Here is a 27090-nt window from a genome sequence, read left to right as displayed (position 1 = left end):
CCAAAAGACAAGACTTTTTTCTCTCTGAAAGCAATATCAGAAAGAATGATGCCTCTGAGCTCTTGTGATCCAGATTGACATTTGTGTAATAAGCAAAGCTATTCCCCTGCCGCCGGGCAGTCACTTCACCTTCTAGAGCCTTTGTTCTTCTAAGCGTGCCCACTGGTCTCCACTTCTCCGACTGTTCACTTGGATTTGCAGTGCAGTCATATAACGGCCATCTTTGACCAGCAACCAAACATACTTGTTGTCCATGTTATTCCGTTCTGTTATCTTGAGCCTCTTTTTAAGATAGGTATCACCATGTCACCACTGACTGTGAAGAACTCACCACGCTCATAGTAATTTGTACTCCTTATAACTTATAACTGAACTCGTTTAGTTAGTTCTTATCTTTCGTCTATGACATTAATCATAATTACCCAGATAATAATCCTGATTCTCAGCCAAGATCTTTTTTTTTCACTTACTGAGCCTGTATCTTCCCATCTACCTACTTTATTAAAGTGCTTCAAGCATGAAAGTGTCAGCAGCCATTGCTGAACCCAACATAGATGACTTCAAAAGCCCGAAAGCAAAAGGTTTTGAAGAGATGATTCCCCCCTCCCCCATTCTGTTTTGTCTTTTATGAGATTCCTTCCTTTTATTCCTCCTCCTCCTCTTTCTTCTCTTTCTCTACCCCCACCGCACCCATCTCCATTCAGTGCTCTGGGCATTTTTCATTGGCTGCCATCAAAGTCACTATGGCTTAATGGTGTGTAGGTAACTCTGTTGTTACCCATTCACACTGGCGCCTATGACAAAAAGAAGAGAAGTTGGTCTCTGAACAAAGACCCTGTCCCATGGCTGATATTTAACACACACACGCGCGCACACACGCACACACACACACACACACACACACACACACACACACACACACAGCAGAGCCATCTCCTTGCCTCTAGTGAAAGCAGACATTGTTTGGAAGGGAAGAAAGTGACTTGAGGAAAAAGTAATTCGTTTCTTTCTAGTTCAGTGGTCATAGTTAATTACAAAACGTTTACCTTAATGAACAGCACAAGTTTGAATTACTTTTAAGGTAAAACAACGGTTCTTACAAATTGTCTGTGTGCATTGTCTTTAGATGAATACACTGGTGTACTTGTGTAAATTTGCACGCTTTGTTTACAGATATCAGTGATATTAACAGCTACACTGCCCCTAGAGGTGAGATAATGAACTGCACAGTCAATGTGATCAAGACAAAAATATCTACCCACAACCACATATTCATGATAACAGAAGTTTCACTTTGTGACAGTATCTTACAAAACCACAGAAGGCCCTAGCAACCCTCTTCATCTAGTTAGTCATTGTGTGTTCATTAATCAGAATATTTGCATCCAGACAGTCAAGCAAACAAGCCAGAGACTAAATCCTTGCTGAGTCATCGCCAGCCATAGTCAGCTCACCTGTTGTGACTGAGCTGGGTGGTGAGGGCATTGGAGGAGTGAGTGAACGTGTGCCTCTTGTACCAGCTGGATGTTTGCTTTTGACTTAGAGATGAGGAATTCATCAGACTGTCCACATGCAAGGCCAGGCCAGACTTCTGCTACCACATTAGCAAAACACACACAAACAAATGCTACACAGTCATACCTATACATTATACATGCATCGCCATGCAATGAAACTTGAACATATGTAATGTGAACTTACACACTTTGACATACATGGCAAAATTATCAGGTACGTCTTTCTTTTATTATCCAGCTCATTCTTCCATGCTCACTCACATACGCACACCACACACACACACACACACACACACACACACACACACACACACATTCACACACACACACACACACACACACACACACACACACACATTCAAACACACACACACACACACACACACACACACACACACACACACACACACACACACACACACACACACACACACACACACACAGACACGCATGCTTCTCTAGACCACCTCAGACTATGGCACCACTCCCCGACTCTGTTCACTTCCTAAAAAAAGATCCTTCTCACTCTGAAACATCCGCTTGCTATTTATAGCAGGTGGTTGGCAACAAGCAGGACTGAGCAGTGTGTGTGTGTGTGTGTCAGTGTGTGTGTGAGTGAGTGAGTGAGTGAGTGAGTGAGTTAGTGAGTGTCTATGTGTGTGTGTGTGTGTGTGTGTGAGTGAGTGAGTGAGTGAGTGAGTGAGTGAGTGAGTGTTTGTGTGTGTGTGTGTGTGTGTGTGTGTGTGTGTGTGTGTGTGTATGTGTGTGTGTGTGTGTGTGTGTGTGTGTGTGTGTGTGTGTGTGTGTGTGTGTGTGTGTGTGGACACAGTGGATGAGGAAGGTGTGTCCTGGCACAACAGTGAGATTCCAACTCAATGTAGCTCAATGCCAGCTGGTGACCTAGAAACACCCAGCAACCAGCTCCGCCCGCCGACACTCAGACAGTTAAGTATACTCATGCTACAAGAGCTCCAGCTATCACCTATCAACACTCTTGTACACATACTGTATACTTATGTGGCAGTGCCATCATTCAACCTACGCGCATACTTATTTATCGTATTTAGCATATTTATATAGCCACAACATCCACAGCCTTGAATGGAACCTTTATATTTGGAAGGGTATAGAGGGACAATACATTGTAAATGTAGAGACAGTTACATTGAATGAGTGTCAACTCTGACTAGACGAGTTTCTTGTGTATGTGTGTGGAGAGTGAGACCATTACCTCAAGTTAGGTTCTGCTCCTATAGAGTGGGCATGCTTCTTTGTTGATGGTTAATCTGACCTAGGGTCTGAAAGCATAATATGAACCCTGTGTGACACGTATGTTCCCATTGAGGGGCGAGCTGTAATTCATCATGTGAGCCACCCAAAGGGTATCACAGCACGAACTGCGTCAGCTCAGCTTTCTCCCGCTGCCGTCTCTGAGGGTAACCTTAAACTTCAGGTAGGGCTGAAAGACCCTACAAAAGGCCACAATTATGCCTGCTTTATGGGAGCTGTCAAAGAGAAAAGATCATAGAAAGTTAATGCAGCACGGAACATGTCTGAGATCTCTCTGGTTACATGCTTGTTTTATGCCCAAGACTCAAAAACAGATTTGGTTCTTTTGGAAAGGCCTTCCACGGTAGACTCAAAACAACTTCTCTTTACCCATTCTGTGCTCTCCTCTCTCACCACCTCCTCTCTCACACACCTCTCCCCTCTATGAACTTGCCTCCTTTCCCGCCCCCACCCCCACACACACACACACACTCATAGTCTCTGCATGGCGTTTACCACTTCAAACATCATTATTAACACAGCAGCACTTAATAGCTATAATTGTAGCCTAGAGAGGAAGGGGTCCCCTCTGCCTTTCATCAGTGAGATTGAGCTTAAGTAGATAACGCTCCCACCGAGAGCAACAGGCACATTCCCCCGCCGGCAGTAGCTCTGGGATGCCTCTGGCCTGGAAACTGTCAACCATGTTGGCTTGACAGTGTGTGCAAATGTTAGCCTGTCAACCAAGTGAACTTATAAATTGCCCAGTCGCAGAGGTGCTGCGTGAAGCTTAAATATCTGCAAATTGTGTTGCAAATAGCATGTCCTATCGAGGCCGGTGATTAAATGCAGCACAATCATATTGCTTGTCTACATGTTGAGTCACTAGACTACCAAATCACCGTGGCGATACAATGCCTCTTTCCTGGGTTGCTTGTAAGCTCTGATGTAGTCTGAAGATTAAGGAGTCAAGCATCTACGCCACACAAAGGCTTTGTTGGCACAGTAATGAGTTACAGTCTGTGGGTAAACACCTTCACTCTGCAATCAGAGTAGGCCCATTTGAATGCAGCCTCCGAAAGGACTCAGGAGGATTGTGAACTGGGTTTACATTATGTGTACCCGCACATGACCTGAGCGAAGGTGGCAGCCTGCCAGCTCCACTGCTGCGCCAACACAAGAGTGACACAGGACTTTCCGGTGTGTGTACATGTGGTTGTGCTGTGGGACGGACTCAAGGTGAAACAGGTCTGACGCTGCACAGAAAAGAGAAGAGAGTCTGACTGATTGAAAACAAGTATCACTCAGTATTCATTTTTTAGAATGATCCTGATGAAGGGAGATCACGCTACATGAAAGACATAGGTTTGGCTCCTAGTGGGTCGAAATGACAATTTAAATAACGGTGTTTATTTATTTATTTTTCTTGCAGCACATTTGACATATCTCTGTTTTGTAAATGGCATGATGGAAGAGGAAGGAAGTGAAAGGTTGTATTCCGACACTCGGGAGTAATAGATGATCAGGCTGGGGCAGGGACAGCCATTCTAAACATAGAACATCAACAGACTGGAGCCAAACCCTATGATCTTCATCCTGGTGCCAATGAGCTCACTGCCATCCTGCCCACTCGGTTTTTAAAGAATGGATGTTGTAGTGCTGAGGGTTTTCAGTTTGACAGTATTGGACAAGCCTGTTTATCCACAGTATCCTCATGAATCAGGTCAAAACCTTTAATAGTCATTAAATTATATCCCATTAGACTTATATCGGACAGAGACTAAACTAGTTAAATACGAAGAGGAAGTCACTAGCCCCTTATACATGCGTCAATGTAAAGCTGTTACATCGCGTCTGCACCGATAGAAACTCGCGAACGTGTTACAATTGCCTCATGTATAAGGGGTCTAGATGTGAACTGTTCGTTTTTCCGCCGATCGTCTGAGCCTTTCGAGAGAGGTGGTTTACCACGATCGTTCGGCTCAGAAAAGGGCGTGTCAAATCAGGCCGATGTGTCATGGGGGAGTCGGTACGTGACTGGGGCGAGACGGTGACAGGAGGCTAGAAAGTTAGAGGCTAGAAAGTTCTTGCCTGTTCTTGAAAGGAGACTAATCCAATAGGCTAGTAGGCCTACAATTTTGTATCAGTAATAAAACGCAATTTGGTACACCATTTTAATATGGTAATATAGCCTACTGTTTTTTGCAAAATGAAAGAAAGCATATTTAGGAAACGCCACTCGAGCCTATTAATTCCGAAATTTCACCACATTGTAGGCTATATAGCCTACTGTAACAACCCCAACACTTGCCTGCTTCCCTTGCAAATCAAAGTTTTCCGACTATTTTTCTTACCTTCTTTCATAGCTGTTGATGTTACTGAGCTAGAAGTTTAACTTGTTCTGATTCTGAACATCTCGCGCTGCCAATGGCCAATGTCACTTCTGAGTCAAATCACTCCATCATCTCTTTGAAATTCCTTATTCCACGAGTGGTAGGCTACAATGACTGGCTGTTTTAAAATATAACTAATAGCCTAACGAAACAAAATAACCCAGGCAGTTTCATCTTCGAGACGTTAAGGCTTCTTCCAATACTGACAGCTGACTCATAGCTTGCAGGTTTGTCACCGTTGTCCCTCCCTGTATCTGCTCCAGCCGCACCATTTTACTTGCAATGTGAATCATTTAATTTAAATATGCTTATTGCCATTTGTTGCACCTTAATCATTTTCTACAAACATGATATGCTATGTATGGTGTAGTAGACTGAGACTCTATTCACTACTGCACAAAAACTAGACACGTTTGCAAAACTAGACGTTTGCAATGAAGTAGGTAAAACAACTTTCGCCAATATCTCCGTAAGGGAGATGGGTTGTGTGCTCAAATTTCCTGGGATCAAAGAAGACGTTAGTATTCATGTGCAAACTAAAAATCACATCTCAGGATTGCTGCGCATGCAAGTTATTTCGGGTGTCTCAACTGTAACTAATACCACTGTCAAATAATTATGAGTTCAGTAAAAGTCGGAGCAAACACAGTTTTCTACAGTTGTTGAAACACATCCACGCTTAGACTCGTTTTCTTTCCATCTGGGAGTGGTTATTCAAAGAAAATATTAAGAACTATATGCTGATAGAAAGAAGGGAACTTTAAGCCACTACACTGCCTGTGCACGATGCGTATCCACGTTGATGTTGTTAGTAAACAAACCAGGTGGGAGCAAATCTCCGTGGTCTTTGCGCATGCCCGAGGCAATGTAAACGCTTCACATTTGGCACATGTAAACACGTAACGACAAGAGCCGTTTCCCTTGAAAATTTTCACACCTACACGCGAATACGATACGATAAACTGTTCTGATCGCAGTGGCACATGTATAAGGCCCTATTGTTTTTCTCATGCCCCAATGAACTAGGGAATAAGATACAAACACACGTTTTCCTTTGGCCTACCACACAAACCACCAGTCATGGACCAATTTCAGCAGATCCAAGGGGGAACATGTTGGAGCAGGGGCCTGTAGAATACCTGGGCAGGGTGAGGATTAGGTGCCGGGGATTAGAGAAGCTGTTCCCCTCCGACGTGCCCAGACTCCTATCAAGCAGGCCAGTCCGAACACCTCCATGTCAGCCATGTCCTGTCATGCATCTTAATGATGAGCGGTGGCTTCATTTTAAATGATGTGTAGATGATGGGGCACTGGCATAGCTTGGAGGCAGTGGTTAACATATCAAAAGTCTGACACTGGATTGATCACAGCCCTCTGACATGTGAAATCTACATACATTTGCATGATTCCAGTAATGCAATCATAGCCAATGTGTTTAAGTTATTGCTTGTCATCGTAAGGGGAAAAGTTTGAGGATGAGCAGAAGGAATGAGGACGTGAAAGAATAGAGAGAAAAACGTCAAAGATGCTGTTTAAGGATGAGCAATGGAATGTAGTTTTGTAAAGAAGAGCCCAGGAAGTTGTTTGTAATTATGAAGAATCTCACAGAAAACTTTTCTATGCAAGAAATGTCATCTGCTGTTGTAATATGGTGTGCATGTTTACAGGAAGTTCCTCTCTGAATTGAAAAGCATGTTTACAAGATAAGCATCCAAACAAGTCACGTAACTGCCTCCATATGTCGATAGATCAAATCAGTGGAATATTTATGGTGAACACTTGGCTGTTGTTGTTCACTTTAGAGCTCATCTAGTCACAGTGTTGTGTTGCTCAGGAGAGTTTACTGTGGTTGGGTGGTCTAGTTTACATTAAGCAGGAAGTAATGTAAAATGGTGGGGAGTTCCAGCGTTGAAGGGGTGGTGTTGAGGAGGGCAGGATCAGGAACGAGATGTTGTGTCCGCGGGTAAACTGTTGGAGGATGCATTAAACAAACACAGCTGCGGATGGAACACGTGTCACACACTGGGCTCAGCAGATATGGAATGCCATCAATCTCCAGTTAACAGCTTAGATTTGAGCCCTCTGGACACGTTTTCCAGGTTGTCTCAACCGCCAGCTGATCCTTATGGACATCAACCTCTGCCTTGAGTCAAGATGGTGTCATGGAATTTAAACTTTGGGCCTCAGTGTCTCTGTGCACTGCTTTGCATATTAGTAGATGCTTTTGTGAACAGGAGAACACAAAGGGTCTCCTCATTCCCTCTTTTGGGATGAGATCAGATTTCCAAAAATACTAAAGGTCACATATCTACCTGAGCAGGGCGTAGCCCCTCTTTTCCTTTCTTTCCCTTCCCTCCCTCTCTCCACTTTTCCTCTGTGTCCCTGTCCTTTCCAGGACCTGTCTCTAACAACAGCACAGTCTCACTGACAGAAGGAGAGATACCCCATGGACAGGTGGCTTATGATGTGTTTGCTTTGCTGCGGTCCTACAGGATAGACACCTAAAGCAAGCTTTCAGAGCTTTGTTTGTCTGACACAATGTTAATCTCCTGGTCATCATGTGCAAAAGACGTATCTGGATCTGTTCAACTTACACAATGATCTGTCTCTGTATCTGTATTCCAATAGAAGTGAGCGTGGTTAATGCGGAAAGTCACGTTAAATCAGGCTAATGTATTGTCCAACCCTGATATTCATTGGCAATGCGATTGTTGTGTCTTGAACATTACTGCAGTTTGCTAGGGAAACTTGATTTACTATTTTACAACGGTAGAGTCTGTTGCTAGTATCACAAATGACTTGATGCTGTCACTCGAACTTGTTGCTGTCTGTTTAGATAATCATGGAATACTAGGTAGGGTGTTAGTGGTTGCCAAGTCAAAATTCCTTGAAACCGTATGGCTGATACATACAGCATGCGAAATCTTAAATGTATAAATATTGAGTGAAATACAAGGTAAATCGCAGTTTCTTTCAGTATTTCAACAGGGTTTTTTAGATGAAGGAAATTAACATATACAATTTAAAATGATATGTTCTAAGCTTAGTTTTGATAGCTTCAAGTTCAAAGATTGAGGGGGTTTGAAAGACTTGTGTCTCGCTAGCTCCGGTTCATGATGCCCCGATTTGCAAGTTTCCCTGAGTGATAGGCGCTCAGCTCTCAGCCCTCAGCCCTCAGCTCTCAGTGGGCCGCCTGCTGTGCCACACTCAGCGGGGGCATATACAGAATATATCGATCACGTTTCAATAATGTGTAGTCCTTTAATAAAACTGTATCTATCTATCTATCTATCTATCTAAATGAAACAACTCGTTAGTGAAATCAAAGTCCTATGTTGCAGAATGGGCATTTTTGATCCCGTCCCACAATGATATGAATCATTCAGAAGAAACATGTCACACGACATGTCAATCATATATATATATATATACAGTCGTATGCGAAAGTTTAGGCACCCCTCTAAGGCTGCATGATAATTTACTCTGTCTTCACCAAAAAAGATCACAGTGGTCAAATATTTATTTTGTAGTTATCACTGAGTGCTAGGGTGTTTTCCAGACAAAGATATTTAGTGTAGCAGTATTTATTGGTGTGAAATTAAATCAAATGTGAAAAATAGGCTGTGCAAAAGTTTGGGCACCCTCATAATTTTGTTGATTTGAATACCTGTACCTACTCAATGCTGATAAAATGCAACATAGAATTAGTCTGGTTAGCTCGTCAAGCCTTCAATTCCATACAAAGGTGCATCCAACCATTAGAAAAGGTATTTAAGGTAGCCAATTGCAAGTTGTGCTTCTCTTTGATTCTCCTCTGAACAGTGGCAACATGGGGGCATCAAAACAGCTATCAAATGATCTGAAAACAAAGATTGTTCATCAGTTTTATTTAGGGGAAGGCTACAAAAAGTTATCCTGGAGGTTTCAGCTATCAGTTTCCACTGTGATGAATTTTATTATGAAGTGGAAGGCAACAGGCACAGTTCTTGCTAAGGCTAGAAGTGGCAGGCCAAGACAAATAACAAAGAGGCAAAGGCGAATAATGGTCAGAATGGTCAAGAATAACCCTCAGACCACCTCCAAAGACCTGCAAGGTCATCTTGCTGCAGATGGTGTCACTGTGCATTGCTTAACCATTCAGCGCACATTGCACAGAAAACAGCTGTATGGGAGAGTGATGCAGAAGAAGCCTTTTCCGCACACACGCCACAAACAAGCCTCTTGAGGTTTGCCAAACTACATTTGAACAAGCCAGGCTCATTTTGGATCAGAGATAGAGATATTTGGTCACAACAAGAGGCGTTACGCATGGAGGCAAATTAATACAGCATTCCTAGAAAAACACTTGCTGCCCACAGTAAAATTAGGTGGGGGGTCCATCATGCTGTGGGACTGTGTGGCTAGTACAGGAACTGGAAATCTATTTAAAGTTGATGGTCGCATGGATTCAACTCAGTACCAGCAAATTCTTGACAATAATGTTCAAGAATCTGTAACCAAGCTGAAGTTACGGCGGAGTTGGGTGTTCTAGCAGGACAATAACACGAAACATCGCTCCAAATCCACTAAGCCATTTATGCAGAGGGACAACTACAATGTTCTAGAATGGCCATCCCAGTCCCCAGACTTGAATATAATTGAAAATACATGGGATGTCTTGAAGCAGGCTGTCCACGCTAGGCACCCATCAAACCTTACAGAGCTGGAGCTGTATTGTAAGAAAGAATGGTCCAAAATACCTTCATTCAGTATCCAAACACTCATCAGAGGCTATAAGAAGCGTCTAGAGGCTGTTATTTTGGCAAAAGGAGGCTCTAGTAATTATTATTGTGATTTTTCTGTTTGGGTGCCCAAATTTATGCACCTGTCTAATTCTGTTATTATACATTTGGCATATTCTCTGTTTATCTAATTTACCTTATTTCACTTCTAAAATATCACTGTGTCCATGTAGTATTATATATGTGACAAAGAAGTTCCTGATCCAAACGCCCAACAATTTATAAATGAAAGTAATAAAGATTATCAGGGGTGCCTAAACTTTTGCATACGACTGTATATATATATATATATATATATATAATAACAAGCAACTTCGGGTAGAAGACATATCTGTTTCCCATCGCCCAGTTTGTGCTTCCCCAAGTAACGTATGGGATTCAGGTACATCCTCATTGTGCAACTCTCAAACACAAGCACTGAACCTGTCAGCAGAGGATACAGAATCTCTATGTGATCGCCCTTTCCTTCCTCGCTGATGAGTAGCATTCATTTGAAGTTTCCCAGAAAGCAATTCTCAAGTTTTGATAAGTGTGTGTGTTTTGTGTGTGTGTGTGTGTATGTGTCTGGGGGGGTTCTGTGTGTAAGAATATTTGTGTGCATTTGATGAAACCCTTCAGGGAGTCCATCTTCTTAACCCTCTGGAGGGATATTTAGTTTTTTAGTTGTTGTTGTAAATATGCCTTTAAAGGTCCACAAAATTTTGTCCAAGAGTCATAAAAAAAAACACACCCAGAAACCTTTAATCTTCTACACATATACCACTTGTGGCCTCATGTGCATTTCAAGTCCATAATGGTAGTATTGTTTCAGTGTTTGCTGTTGTTCACTTGTAAGAGTGGAAGTTGGCAAAGTTTCCAAAACACAAATGCACACACACAACCACACACTCTCACACACACACACACACACACACACACACACACACACACACACACACACACACAAACACACACACAGATGCAGACAACTATATGTTGTTCAATTCCGAAGAGAACCTTCACATTTCTGCTTTGCAGAATGCCTTTGTGCAACCATTCACATTGCCATTGTCTACATGTGCTTGTACGTGTATTTGAGGGTACATGTGCTTGTGCGTGTGTATGAGTGTGTATGTGTGTACATGTGTTCTTGCATGTATATGAGTGTGTATGTGTGTATAGGGTCCTCCTTAAGTTCCTGTATTGTCCCTCTCTCAATAGTCATCCTTTTTCTTTTTTCCCTACACCTCTGAAAAGCTGTGTGGAATGCCAAGGTGTGGTGCTGGTAATTGTAAGGCATCTTCTCATCTTTCAGCCTGAGGTTTTAACAGGACAATCTCTAAATGTTCTATATGAGCCAGGCTTATGTTCCTAGCCATCTGCCAACTGGGGTAAAGGCTTCTTTCTAACAGTGCGATGAGGAGGGGAGGAATCTACATGCCTCAACTTCTGCCTGCCGCTCATTTTCTCTTGTTTTCTCCCTTTCACTCCCTCCCTCCAACAATACCCATCCTCCCCCTCTTCGTCCCTTAAGAGTCACTCATGCTCTTTGCCAAATGTATGCCAGTGTGCCAGTCAGGGCCCCAATGTTGTGCTCTGCTCTGCGCTTTGAGCCCCCTCTCCACACCATCTCGTTATCGCCCTCCCCCACAACTCTCTCTCTCTCTCTCTCTCTCTCTCTCTCTCTCTCTCTCTCTCTCTCTCTCTCTCTCTCTCTGTATGGGGCAGGCTAGTAGGGTAACCTTGGCCTGCTTGTGTCAAGCTGATTAGCGGCACAGAGGAGATCAGAGAGAGCTGGACCAGGCTCAGCCCCAATCCTTCTCTTTGTCTCTCTTTTTCTTCCTGTCCCCTTTTCCTTTCTTTCTCCACTTCTATCCCGCTCCCTCTGTTTCTACATCTCTCTTTGTTCTGGAGAAATAACCTCCTTCCTCTCTCATAGAGGGTCAAGAGTTTGGAAGCTAGTGACTTCATGTGGGGTTCATGTGACATGCCAGACACAGAACCTGTGACTACATGGGAGCTTAAAAGACACACTTGTGTTTAAGTGCACATACACACACGCATGGACATACACGCACACACATAACACACACACACACACACACACACACACACACACACACACACACACATACACGCACATGCACACACAGATACCAAGGACTCCCAGATAGACAAACCAAATGACCATTAGGGTTAAAGCAAGTATTGCCCACATCATATTTACCCTCTTAGGCCCCTCAGGACTAACCGTTTGGTCCTCATCCATCCCCCTTCTCCTCTCTGGTTCTCTCTCGGCCACCTGGGGCTTTCACCAGCCTGCCTGACACCCTTTCATTCCCTAATCGTATTGAAACTGTATCCGTGACCTTTAACCTCCAGACCTCTGACAGACTCACTCCAAACACACTGAAATGAGAATGTGTGAGTGTGAGAGAAATGGTGTGCTAAGGGTTGGTTTGGTTTGTGTGTGTGTGTGTGTGTGTGTGTGTGTGTGTGTGTGTGTGTGTGTGTGTGTGTGTGTGTGTGTGTGTGTGTGTGTGTGTGTGTGTGTGTGTGTGTGTGTGTGTGTGTGTGTGTGTGCGTGTGTGTGTGTGTGTGTGTGTGCGTGTGTGTGTGTGTGTGTGTGGCATAGTACTCTTTGTCTGTGAATGGACACCATTATATTGGCCTGTTGATCTGGTCCAGGATTAGAATTGTCCATTTGCACTGGCCATTTCCCATTTTTAGATCTGGTGATATATTTGTGTTCCTTTATTGATATAATGGTGTTTTCACTCACTTTTTTGTTTTATTCTTTGAGTCTAAAGATAAACAAATGTCCTCAGACACTTTAGTTCATTTCCTAAAGCCTTAGCAGATCTGCTGTATAAGAGTTTATGTAGACAAACTGGATTTGGAAAGTAATCCTTCGTCAAGCTTTGGACAACAGGGCTCACTATTCTCTTTGTTTTACTGTGGTTTGTGTATGTGTGTGTGTGTGTGTGTGTGTGTGTGTGTGTGTGTGTGTGTGTGTGTGCGTGTTAGATAGAGAGAGAGAGAGCATTTTTGTAGCACGACTTCTCATCATTTCCATATAGGGTAAGGTGCCATTGTGGTGTGGTGTGTGTTTGTGTTTTGTAGAGCAATGTGGCATATTTAGGCTGTCTGTAACCTGAGTGCTGCTGTTGGTGGCTGTTGCTAGGGGGTTGGTTCTTGTGTGTTGTGTTCAAGCCACATAAGGGCAGGTTTGAGTCCCAGTGCCTTTGTTCACCTGTGGAATCTGATGCGGTCCTGTGATCTTCACTGCAACACACAGACCCACAGGCCAGGGCATACAGTTGCACTTTATTATATATCAACTTATGATCACTGGCCGTGGATGTATGTGTGTGGATGTATGTGATGTTCTGGGTGATATGGCTTAGAAAGAATGCTCATTTAGATGTGTTTCTGTACTGAACAGTTCTGAATTACTTCAGGTAAGGGCACCATACACTAGTAGCATGCCCTGGTGCTCTGCCTGGTTAACTGTTAGGATTATAGAGATGTGTATATATGGACACATGCATGACACTTTGAGCCGTTGCATCTTTCACACTTTATACAGCATCGTGTGCTGTTTTTTAAAGACAGTTTCTCTCATGTCTGTCTTATAAAACGTTAATGCCGTATCTGCACCCTATTTCTACAAACCAAGGGTGCCTCAATTGGTACCTTTGACAAGGCCTGCTAATCCACCAGAACATTTTAGCTCTCGAAGATGGAGCTTTAATAGCTCAGGAGACCTAGATGTGATCTAAATTGGTGTTTAAATTATTAATCAATTAAATCACGGATATGAATCCTAAAATTCCTTAGGAGGAACAGTTCGAGACAGAAATGAGATAAGGCACTTTCTCTTTACAAAAAGCTACCCCTTTCCACAACAGCTTTGAACAGGCTTCTTCTTATAGTCCTCATAGGCCACCAAGGTTGTCTTTAGAGATAAACAGAAGAGGTGATATTGAGATGTCTAAATATTTAGTCAAAACTGAGCATGATTTGTGACCCTGCTGAGATCTTTCCTTTAACACCATAGGATACATTTGGTCCATATAGAAATCAGAGGAGAAGCTGGAGATTAAAATACTTAATCTCACTTTTAATCTCATTGTTGTTTAGGAGAAACTAGTAAGAAGATAATAAGGAGATCTCCTTTTAGATTTTCACCCTGTGAAATCCTGTCAAAGGCTGGCCAGTGCATAGGATGACAACTGACTATGTTTAGAGAAACTTTTAACTCTCTTTTACAGTTTTTTGCTGCTTTGCTGATGTTTGAATGTGCTTCTCTCTCATCTTCACAGGGGACGAATAGCAATGAGCCATGTGCTGGACGAGACTGCAGTTCAGGAGGATGTGCGTGTCTACCAATTAAAGGCAGTCGGGTAAGCACAAGAGCTTAACTTTCCTCTGGCACTCCAACAATGCAACTTTTTCAAGGAAAAGGTGTCATGTTCCATTTTTAGGTAGCAGAACTCGGCTTTTCTAATGTGGAAAGCACTACTTTAGCATTCAGACTGTTTGATTGGATGCAGTCTTATTGTGTATTCGGGTGTCACATGAAAGGAGAACTAACGCAAGGCAAGCCAATCAATACACACTCATATCACCAATTATGAGTCCATGTCATTTCCAAATATACACATAATCAGACACAATTGGTGTGAACAGGTTGTTGGTAACACCTGATAGGCTCTAGGCCTGCTGCACCTTCCAAATATACAGGCACACATATGGAGACACACAAGTATAGCCAGATCAAATCTATTATCTGCGTCAACATAACTCTAATAAGTGACGTGCAAAAGCACTCTTCAGTAAGGAATGTCAGGTAAATCTCAGGTGTATCAGCAGGTATATCACGCCTTGTTTTCAAACCATAGAAGGCTAGAACAAGAATTTGGTTGGCAGTAAGAATGCCTTTTGACAAATTGCGTAGTTTATCTCTCACTTTTAGTCCCTGCAGGAAGGAGTAATATGCAATGCTCTTCACTGAAAAATAAGTAAAGGATATTAAAGAAAACAAATGCGTCCCTGTAATTCCTCTAAGGGACACACTGCCTCTTTCCCACACTTGTACACACACAACCATCAAAACAAAAAGTATATTTTGATAGACTCAAGCTGCCTGACTGAGCAGTTTGTAACAGTGCCTGTTTGCAGAGCTGGGTGACATACTGCTGATATCCTTGCCTGCCGGACAAGGAATTTTAGCCCAATTATAGGTCCAACCAATGGCGTGCCTCAAGCACAGATCCTGCTGTGGATGCGAGCCAACACAATGTTTCCCCAGGTTACTCTGATCTGATGGCAGGCAGGACACCCCCCACTGCACCCCACACCGCACAGAGATGGCCCCAGGCCAAAAGCACTGTTCAGTCCTGCCATGCCACACCCAGTAAATTAGTCTGTAGAGAGAGCTATACACACCTTCTTGCACACAGGTAGACACTCACTTACACACTAACACACACATTAGTATACAGCACGGTACGGTACAAGCCTTTTAGGAACACAAACGTCCATAAACATGCACAGAACCACAAACATTTGTACACAGACCCACCTATTCATATACTCTAACAATTTGCACAAATCCACGCTTAAACAACAGACACACACACACCCGCTTAAACGGCACTGGGGTGTTGTTATAACGCACATGCACACACACACACACACACACACACACACACGCACACACACACACACATACACACACACACACAGTTGCACTCGTCTCCTCTTGTTTTGGGTTTGTTATGTTTATTTGAACGTCTCGGCGATAACCCTGGCAGATCTATTGGGGGTAATTTGTCTCTCAACCACTGAGATCTATTTATTTTTTAATAGAGTAAACATCCCTTCATCTCTGCCCTCAGGAAGGAACAATGGGAGTGTACTCTTGTTGTCTCATCCTTCTCCTCATGTCCCCGGGCTGCATTTCTTGAACATTATGAACAACTGTTCCTTGAGATCCTTGCAAATAGAGTTCCGTTCGATCTGCTTTTTGACGGAAGAGTTTAAAAAGACTTATGAAGAGAAGACCAGACCAGAACTGAACAACCTTTTAACATATGAGGTGACAACAGATTCAACAAGAAAAGAGCAGAGCATAAAGAAGGAACGTAGTCTGGGTCAGGGTCAGGGTAGTGAGTGGGGTAGGACAGAGCAGAGGACTGGCAGAAGGACCAGGCATGACATACAGAACAAAAGGTTGGGTGAAATGCACATCTTTATAATCAGATATTGTGTAAGACAGAGAAGAAGCACACTTTCAAACAGGGTAGAATTCTATAAGAGGGTTTTGGAATTAGAGATGAATGGTGACATCAAAAACAAAAGAAAAAATGAGCACACTAAGACCACAGCACGACCATCTTGAGAAAGATCTACCTGTAAGAGAGCACAGCCATCTTGAGAAAGATCAACCTTTAAGAGAGCACACTGAGACCAGAGCACAGCCATCTTGAGGAGGATCAACCTGTAAGAGAGCACACTAAAACCAGAGCACGGCCATCTTGAGAAAGATCAACCTGTAAGAGAGCTCACTAAGACCAGAGCACGGCCATCTTGAGAAAGATCAACCAGTTTGGAACTAAATGCACCACAACAAATCCCAACATGACAAGGGGTGCGTAATCCCAACATGGCAAGGGGTGGCTTAACCCTAAAGCGTCATTCCCATTTGGCAACTGATTTTATTGCCATGAATGTATTTTTTATCAGCCCTGGATGAATATGATCAGTTGCCTCCAACTATAGGCTATTGTAACATTAAGGTACAAAGGATCTGCTTAAAAATTGAAAGACTTACTGTTGGTGTAACACCTTCAAGTCTTATATGGGTTATTTAACCTGTCAAAGAGAAGTTAGCATATCAGACTAGCTGCCGTCCTACAAAGCCTAATAATATCACTACCAATATGGAAGGTGTGTGACAGCAGAAGATTTAGAGTTTGAGTCATGTTTGAAATTGACATTCTTAACAACTGGATCACCTCTTATCAGTACTGTGAGAAGCACATGTAACCATTGGGCTCAACGAGGGTTACTGTAATCTATCATACTGTCTTTTTGTCATACTTTCTTTAAAATGTTTCCCTCAGTATCTTACTATTTCTAACTATGCTCATACGTAGGAAGTCTTTCCCAAATGTATTTGGCCAATCTCAAGCCCTCTGTAAACCTACCTTCACACCTGTACTCACACACACACACACACACACACACACACACACACACACACACACACACACACACACACACACACCACGCCAATTCCTAGCTGTCTCTGTGACGACATATATCTCACTGTTCTTCCCTAAGAGTTATTTTTGTGTACTTATGTGTGTGTGTGTATGCTTGAGATGTGCATTCATATATTTCCCAGGACACACAGTAAGCAAGGGTTTTCTTTAAACTATAGTAATGGCGACAGGTGACTAAACACTAGTTACTAGGGATGCAACGGTACAGTGTGGCCACGGTTCGGTTTGTATCACGGTTTTTGGGCCACGGTAACGGTTCGGTTTCGATATATCAATATTATCCTGCCGCTAACACGCATTAGGTTATATTTGTCTTTTCTATTTTAAGTCAACAAGGTGCTTCTACTCACACTTGCAGAGACAATGCAAGATGCAATTAAATGTAAAAAGGGCACATATTAAGTCAAATCACAAAATGTATTTTAAACAAGGAACACTATTCTGGCCTTCTGTCAAAAACAGGCAATATTAAAAATAGTAAAGTGCAGTATACTGTAAAGTAATGTGAAATGTAAACATTGACATTATTCAATAAACTCAAACAACAAACATTGTCATTCACACACTTAAACCCTAGAAAATACTTAACTGTTATAAATACACCCTTAAAGAACAACAGAACAAACCTCCTCTCTCCTAGTCACTTCATACAGTTCTGGAATTATTTTGCTGCTGAAATGCGTGCGGGAGAGGATATTAAAACGAGGATCAATGGTCTTTATCATTTGACGGAATCCCGTGCCTAAAACTACTGAATAGGGCTGCATGTCTTTCCCTATGAAGACGCCCATTGAGTTGGATATTGCCTTGTGTTTTTCGGAATTATAAGCATATTGTTGCTGAAATGCTGCAGCAATGGATGGTTGTGTTTTCGGCGACAAACCGTGCTGCTCCACTTAGAGTTACAGCCGGGTGATGACGGGTCAAGTGGCAACATGTTGGATGTATTACCTGTGGAGTAGGCGATCGTAGTAAAGCAATGCTTGCACGCCGTGCCTCGCTTGCTGACGATCTTTTTCCCTTTGTCATCATACTCCACACTGAACCCAAAATGTTCCCATACAGCTGATTTGTAAGATGACGATGCCTTCAAATTTTCTTTTCTCCGTTTCTTGATGACTCGCCATGATCGTGCTGCAACAGGGAAAGTTTCGTTTCTCCTCATATCGATCTCCAGCGTCTGCATTCAAAGCGCTGATTGGCTCTTGGGAAAGTCAGTACAATTCTGATTGGTTGTTGCATGGTTGTGGAGCGCAGAACTCAGTCCCCTGGGTCCCAAGCAGTCATGGCTATCGCCCAATACATGCGTGCATTCATTATAACCACATATTAAATTAAAAGTTTAATGTCACCCATACCGTAATATCGCGGTTCACCTGGGTCAACCGAACCGAACAGGGCGAACCGAACGGTTCGATAAAATACCGAAAACCGTTGCATCCCTACTAGTTACCAGCACTGTCTGAACCCACAGCCCACACTTAGCACCAGTTTAACCCATACTGCCGTATTCCATCCCCACTCTGGATATTACACAGGGCTATAGAGCCACATATTACACACCAGAGCCCCAACACAACATGCGAGCCAGCTCTGTCTGAAGGGTTTGTTATTCGGCTCTTTTCTCCTGAGCGGGAAGCCAGTGTCTGATCCTGCCTCAGCTTAGCTTAGCTTTCTGGAAATGGCCTGATATGGGCCAACTGTGTGTGTGTGTGTGTGTGTGTGTGTGTGTGTGTGTGTGTGTGTGTGTGTGTGTGTGTGTGTGTGTGTGTGTGTGTGTGTGTGTGTGTGTGTGTGTGTGAGGTGTGAGGTGTGTGTGTGTGTGTGTGTGTGTGTGTGTGTGTGTGTGTGTGTGTGTGTGTGTGTGTGTGTGTTGTGTGTGTATGGTGTGTGTGTGAGTGAACATGGAAGAATGAGCTGGATAATAAAAGAAAGATGTACAGGTGTGAAGGTAGGTTTACAGAGGGTTATAAATTTAGTTGTCCTGTGTGTTTTTGTTGTGTATGTATACTCTCAGATTTTCCACAGTTTGATTGCCAAGAGTTGTAAATCTAATATGATGGTTCAGCTACAGTAGGTGTTCAGGTATGGGGACTGGGGGCAATGAAAAGCCATCTCACATCTGGGTGTCAGGGTTGTAAATCTTCCCCGGAGACTCGGACCCAAACAAGGGTTTATATAAAGTAGATTATCTAGAGTTTCATTTGTAACATTCTTATCTGACACTCTCAACATAGCAAGTCTGAACAGTGGTCTGTGAAGGGGAACTGAGAAAGAGCCAGGCAGGTGGTAGGAATGTGAAAAAGAGAAGAGAGATGAGAAATGAACAAGAGATTAAGTTATTATCATCGGTATAGGTAGATTTTGTAGTTATACTGATAAAGTTGACCATAACTTTGGGTTGGTAAAATATAAAGCAATATCTTCAAACAGGATAGGCTGTCAGGACCAATGCGAAAGTGTTCCCACCTCCACTGACTGAAAGACAGGGGCCTCTCTAGGGCCGCCACAGTGGTGTGGTGCTCCCCTGGGCTCTGCTCAACATTAACCAAGTACAAAGATGTCAAGCTCCCAGCCCATATTGGAGTCATTTGGACCAATAACATCCGTTTCCAGTGAGGTCGAGGGTCACAGAAAGCTGACAGAATGGTTTGCGTTAAGTGCCATCAGGGGGAAAAAGAGCTAGCTTTCATGTGTAGGAGGGGGGCTTTTAGGAGGGAAAACACACACATGCTCACACACACACAGTGGGTGACATATGTCTCCACTTTGTGCTGGTTTGCTTGCTCTTAGATCAGGGTCCCCTCCGAACAGGGCAAAGATTTAGAGCCGTCTCAAACCAGGTGGACTGGGGCTCTCAGCCTGCCGCTCAAGAGCAGGAAGTGCTTTTGTTTTAGCGGTCAGTGTCCTAAGTGCAGAGGGAGTGGATGAGGTGAAGAGTTTGAGTGGACTTGACTGCTGACATGACAGGCAGAGGTGGGCTTCACATGTGGCTGATAGGGTTTCTCTGGATCACCCTTATTTCTCTGTTTCTCCCTAGCATGTTTCCTTTGTCAGGGGGAATTTGTTTTAGTTTCTCAAAATGATGAAGTCAGAAATGTAATCTCCAAATGAAACTTCTTTGAACAGTACATTAGGTGTTTTCTGAAGTTGCCTTTTCAATTAAATAAATATGGTTAATAGGATTTAGAGTTTGCATCCCCTAATTTGGCAAGACCTTCAAGTCCTATTATTTTCAGTTCAGTTTAATTGTAATCATTCAACAAGGCACCCAGCATAGAATGCATATTGATAACAGTGTAGTACAGCGAGCCTTATGACTGAAATGATAGCTATAGGCGGATGAACAAGTATATACTTGAATGTGTGGAGTTCTGTGTGTGTGTGTAGGTGTTCATGTACATCAGAGGGAAGAGGGCTGAAGGTTTTGTTGCGATGGGGGTCTCAGTACCCCCCCACCCCCACCCCTCTGTCTTCTGATCCCATACTGAGATAATGAGAGCTGGCGCTGACATCCCAGTGAGAAGATATTCCCACCCTCCTCTGTCCCTCTCACATTCTCTCCATAACTCCCTAAATTCTATCCATCCAACCATCAAACAGCCCCTTGCTGTCTCTCCCTTCCTCTTTGTGTATATTTTCCCCCCCTTTATAAATTTTACGGTGTTGATTTTTACCTTAAAGGGCTGCCTACCTCTCTAGCTGTAGGGCCTCCTCACCCTGATCTAAACCCCCGCCTCATTGGGGGGGGGGGGCCCCCCCATCTTCTTGGGCATCACACAGAGGGACTAGAGAAAACACGGGATGTGTGTTGACTACTTCAGTTTGACTTTGATCCTAACCTAAAGAAAAAAGCTGGAGAAGGACTAGTGGAACAAAAGTCCAGTGTCACGCTAGTGCTGTTCTGTTTGTAAAACACATATGTGTCTCACCTATGGCCCCATTCAACAGACATCTAGTGCTGTTCTGTTTGTAAAACACATGTGTGTCTCTCCTCACGTCTCCCCCACGGCCCTATTCAACAGACTTTTCACACATAAACATATACAAAGGCATAAACACACAGTTTACACTCTGCCTTATAAACAAACAGTTTTTCTTCTCTTGTGGTATTTTTTTCCACGAACATAAACCCAACTTCAGCCCAGTCTAAACAGGCCAAAGGTATTTGTGTAGGTTCATGTAGATTTACCCAAACACAAAGAAGGAATTCAGACAAAGACTTATGTATGCGGCCCCCCACATTGCAGGCTGTGCAACACCTTTCTAATGAGCATACATAGCGCTGGTTGACTGACACTGTGTCACCAGAAGTTCACTGGAGAGCTGCTTCAGTTGTTAAGAATTTCCTTTCATTCCAGAAGTTATTTATTAATGACAGAAGTGGGTAATGACAGCAAGCTGATAAATGTGGTAAGGTTGGAGCCCCTGAAGGAGAAGAGACATGGTCATATTTGGGCTCATTCTCATCATGACTATTGACCTTTCTTTTGTGGGTACCTCTGACAGCTGACCTTGTTGGCAGTGACTTGGTCTGGCGGGAAGAAACACACACACACACATAGGCACATGTTAACTCTCTCTTTCTCGCTCTCGCCCCCTCTCTCTCTCTCTGTTCATTACCCTATTTTTCTCCCATTATTCATCCATTATTCTTCATCAATTATATACTTGTGAAATATTGATAATTGATCAAAAGTACATGATATGCCAAACGAGCAAAGTATTATATTGTAGCAGTAAAGCAGTGAGAGTTCCTTAAACTAAACAAGAGAAATCTCACTGTGTTTGATTGAGCTGTTGTAGAATGGGACACTGCCTCCCTCTGGACAAGGAGGGTAATGTCATACCTGCTGGGAAACCACCACCGACAGAATAAGCCTGTGAATAAGCCCACATTGGCCATGTTAAATTTAGATATCTATGAGGATTGGGAAAAACCTTTAAGCTGTCTAATTCCCTTCCTTTTGTTGACACTGTTTGCCTTCCTGCCTACATGTTTACCTGCTTACAGCATGAGAAAATAATGCACATGTAACATTCATGATCTCTCTTGGCTAAGCTTCAAACTCAGTACAGCTTTCACAGACACATGAAATGTCTGCATCTTTAATCTGTGTATACCGCTTCCATCGATTACCATAGATGAATGTGTCAATGTATTTTGTACATACATTCTATGATAAAAATCATTGAATACAAAACCGTGTTTATGCAAAAATAGTTTTCGGGGGATATTGGATCATTCAGTGTCCTAGGCTCCATAACAAACACCAATGCACAAACACACACACACACACACACACACACACACACACACACACACACACACACACACACACACACACACACACACACACACATACACAGCAAACACCCACACACACACAGCAAATTCACAGAGCCAGACAGACTCCAACCTAAACACAGCTGGGTGAATATTACCACTCCCACAAGCCCTCCACACACACACACACACACACATACGCACATATTTACGCACAATACTGTGTATGTGTACATGCACATAGCATTTTGTGTGGGTGTCTGTATGTATGTGGATGGATGTATGGATGTATTTATGTATTTATATGTACAACTATAGCAGACCAGTTTTTGTTTAGATAGTAGTTCTAAAGGTAGATAGCTTAGGAGAGTGTATTTTCAAATTTCCTGAGCATGTACTGTATTTGTGAAACGTGCAATGAAAATGATCAGGTGCAAAGCTCTTTCATGTGGTTACCTCTCGTTCGCATCTCAGGAATGTCTGATTCTTCCAAGGAGACAGCAGCCTAGACACCACCTGCACAGGCCTAGGAATGAGGGCAGACCAGGAGCATCTTAACCTGCCCTGCTGCCTCACACACACAGATGCATACATGAACAAAAATACACTCACGCACACTTGCACACACACACACACACACACACACACACACACACACACACACACACACACACACACACACACACACACACACACACACACACACACACACACACACATGGGTCTGTATGGGATGGGAGAGTTGTTCCTAGTTGGGTTTAGAGGACAGTGTCTGTATGGGATGGAGAGTTTGTTTCTAGTGGGGTTTAGAGGACAGTGTCTGTATGGGATGGGAGAGTTGTCCCTAATGGGGTTTAAAGGACAGTGTCTGTATGGGATGGGAGAGTTGTCCCTAGTGGGGTTTTGAGGACAGTATTTTGTGTCTTTTCTGGGGTGGGTGTTAGGTGGTTGTATTAAGTGTATGAAGAGATTGAGAGGCAGTGTATTCCCATTTTTTTTTTTTATCGTGCAATTATTGTACTGCCTTGCAGAACAATCCAGAGGACACACAATAAACATGCATACACACTTGGTGGTCAGAAGCTATGGAGGTGTTAGCTATGTGTGTGTGGTGCTTGTGTATGCCTGTGTATGTGTGTTTCTGTCTATATATAGGTGAGAGGTCTGGGCCTTGTTGTGGCTGGTTGTTTCTAGCCTCTGAGGTGATTGGGGTAGAGGAATTAGGTTATCAAGCTCAAATCGATCAGTACCCTGTGCCCCACCCCTGACCAGCCTCTGATGTGGGGCCGAATGTTTCCTTGTGCCGCGCCCATCAGACGTGCCAGTGAGCATGCAGTGTGACAGCTAAAATCACCCCCGGGCTTCACTGCCCACGAACAATAGGTTCCTCTAAATCCCTGTGGTCGGACAGGCGGAGAGGAGCTTAACCGCGGGAATCTGTCTGCTCATGGATTCTCTGGGTAGTGCCGACAGGAAGTAAGGTGCATGCTGGGTAGCCAGGCTGGTAAGGCCAGAAAGCTTAAAGGGGCAGAATGGGCTCTTTTGTGTGCATTGTGAGTGAGGGGATTTGTGCCACAAACGATGCAGTCTACTGCAGATTAATGTGGCTGGAAGTCGTTTTTATGGCAGCATAGAGAAAGACAGGATCTTTTTTCCCCAGTATCTGTGGATATAAGGTGGAATCAGGATGGATCATTTTGGTAAGGATTGATGCGAGTGTGCCAACATCTCATGCCAACCTTAGAGTCACCCATCCTGACTAATGCCAGTCCAAACTTGACAGTGTTGGCGATGCATCTCGTCGAAATGGTTGTGTCAGACCTCCAGTCCTCCACCACAATCAGAGAGTGCTTTCAGGTAGCACAAGAGACCAATCAGAGCACGCTGTGTCAAAAGTGGGTTTGAAGCCTTGCCTTTTGATAAGGTCTCACAGTAAATCCCTGTTCAGTGTCATCTTCATGGCTCTGATAGGTCAACCCTGGGGCGGGGTTTTCATGATGACATAGTTCTCTGTTGTCAAGTATTTATGTGTATGCCTGTGTGATCATTTTATATGTTGTGTGTGTGTGTGTGTGTGTGTGTGTGTGTGTGTGTGTGTGTGTGTGTGTGTGTGTGTGTGTGTGTGTGTATTTTAGTGTTGTGTTTGTGGGTGTATAACACAGCTGAAACAAGCTAAAATGTGTTCAGATTATCAGATGGACACATTAAGACATGTTAGTGCCTTTCTCTGTGAAGAACGTCTCAGAACAAGTTCAGTCCTGTTCAGTGTCAACACACCACTCATTCCCCCTCTCTATTAAAGTCTTATCATGGCAAATACTTTAGCTCACTTCGGACATGGGCAAAACATTACTTTTTCAGACATTGATATACACGCTTAATTTAATCATAGACTGATAAAACAAAGATATATTACCATTTTTACCTACTCATCCACACATTTGATTTGGATTTGATTGAAAACCAAGCCCATATGTGCATAGGCATTTGCTTATTTTTTTTTGTGCAGTTGCAGTGTAGTTCTTGTTTGGTCAAATCCCGATTAGTTTCCCGGTCAGTCACTACACAAGCAGTAATGTCAGAAATGCAGGTCAGATATGTGACATGTATGTGGTTTAATCAGTCTCACATGCATATGCTAAACAACAGTATTTGCAAAATTCGACAAAGACTGCATTGTTTGGTGAAAGTAACACTGTTCTCTGTGTACTACCCTCTTGTAGTAAACACTTCCAGCACGCAGAGCCACACAAACACAGCAGCAGTGAGAATCTAATGGACTTGTCTGTGGAAGAAGCACTGCACATTCCACCTACCTCACACCAGAGAGCACTGTGGAGTAGAGCTTCACAGGTCAGGGAGAGGCTACTGTTGTTAACATTATGAGCGTCATGCAAATTAAAACCCTCTGTGGTTTTCATAAAAGCATAGATTATGTGCATTGACGCGTGTCATGTATGTACGTGTGTCCCAGAGTCTCCTGGACCCAGAGACGGTAACCAGAGAAAGTGCTTCAGTTAGAGCCTGCAAACATCCAGCAGCCACCCACCTAAACCAGGTGTCAGGAGTCCCTAGGGAATGAAAGAGAAAGAAAGAAAGAAACAGGTCCCCTGTTATTATCAGCAGTGAGGGTTTTTGGCTATTGCTGGAGGTTATTGGCTATAACAGGATGAGTATCGGTCTTTGTCAGAACAGGGAGTGGCTGCAGGAATGACCTCATCCTCACCTGGAACCAAGACATCCCTAAAATTAGACTGAACCTCCCTGTTTCCACCAGCATGTATTGTGGCCCTGGATCTCTCTCCCTCTCTCTCTCTCTCTCTCTCTCTCTCTCTCTCTCTCTCTCTCTCTCTCTCTCGCTCTATCTATCTCACTGTGTGTGTGTGTGTGTGTGTGGGGGTGTGTGTGCGTGTCTGGGTGTGTGTGTATGTGTGTGTGTGATTGTGTTTAATGTACTTGAGTAAGTAAGAGAGATTCCTCTGGAGCTTGGTCTTGTAGAGGCAAGTCTATTGTGCAAATCCCCTGCCTCTCATGTCACATGTTTTATACAGCAGAGGCTGAAATCTCTTTAAGGCTTGCTTGTCACGTGTCAGACAAAGAGCCGAAAGGGCCTGCATAATTTGACCCTTTTAACAGGCATTCCAGAAGCTCATTACATTTCTGACATGAGTATAATTCACACTGCTGCATTAAAAATATTTTCCTTTTCCTCCCAGTACTTGTCATCGTCTCCACCCTCTGGGCCAGGACTTTACTGCAGGACTTGTCTGAACTGTTTCTGTGAATGTTTAGAACGTTTAGAAATCACTGATCTGTGTATGAGATGCATAAAATCAGACAAAGGAACAATTGAATCTCATTTGAGTTGTGCTCGGCAGTGTATTTGTATCTAGGATGATGCTCATATTTCCATGAACGTATTATCACACTGTTCTTAACTCTGTTGTGTATGGCTATGGGTACAGTTTCCATTGGTGTGTAGGAGTCAGTGTCTTTGATACCATGGTATGATACCTTTCACACAAAGATACTGTGCCAGTGCACCCCAGCCCCCACTCTGCTGCCCCCCACCCCCACCCACCCACACACACACACACACACACACTTTTCATTTTCTGGTATTTCCTGGGTTAAGCTGAGAGATAAAGGGGTTCTGCCCAAACCTGCCCACGCTACTGGCACAAAAGCAAAATTAAACTCCCCTGCAAATTGCCAAAATAAGAAAATCGTCCTTACCCATAAATTAGTGGATGCTTGTATTGGAAGATCTTAAATCGCCTTTTTCCTTGTTTATACTGTGAGATGACAAAGACATGTCTGAACTGAAGTTTAAATTGTCATTTTGAAAACTAATTTGCTGGTTAGTAAACCAGATACCCTGCCATTCAGATTTCTCTGACTGTAAGTGTCTCCCCTCAGGGTCGCCCGGGCACTCATGGGCCCTTAGGAACCAGTGGCCCCGAGGGCTACCTAGGCGGCACAGGGCCTCTGGGCCCCAAAGGGGAGAAGGGCAACGTCGGAAGGAGAGGACTATCAGGCATCAAAGGAGACAAGGTGGGTTCCACTTCCTAA

The 27090-nt window shown here is 43.4% G+C and overlaps 1 protein-coding gene across 1 annotated transcript in view; it reads left to right on the top strand.

The window, feature by feature from the left end:
• Window positions 1-27090, top strand: part of col4a6 (collagen, type IV, alpha 6) — an 89482-nt gene that overhangs the window by 29047 nt on the left and 33345 nt on the right. Inside the window, exons 4-5 of the mRNA XM_080839805.1 lie at window positions 14265-14345; window positions 26938-27072. Coding sequence (XP_080695931.1) covers window positions 14265-14345; window positions 26938-27072 — 216 coding nt within the window. The remainder of the gene's footprint in view (window positions 1-14264; window positions 14346-26937; window positions 27073-27090) is intronic.

This window comes from Sprattus sprattus, assembly GCF_963457725.1.
Source record: "Sprattus sprattus genome assembly, chromosome: 5".
Lineage (NCBI taxonomy): Eukaryota > Metazoa > Chordata > Actinopteri > Clupeiformes > Clupeidae > Sprattus > Sprattus sprattus.
This window is presented reverse-complemented; position numbering and strand designations above follow the sequence as displayed.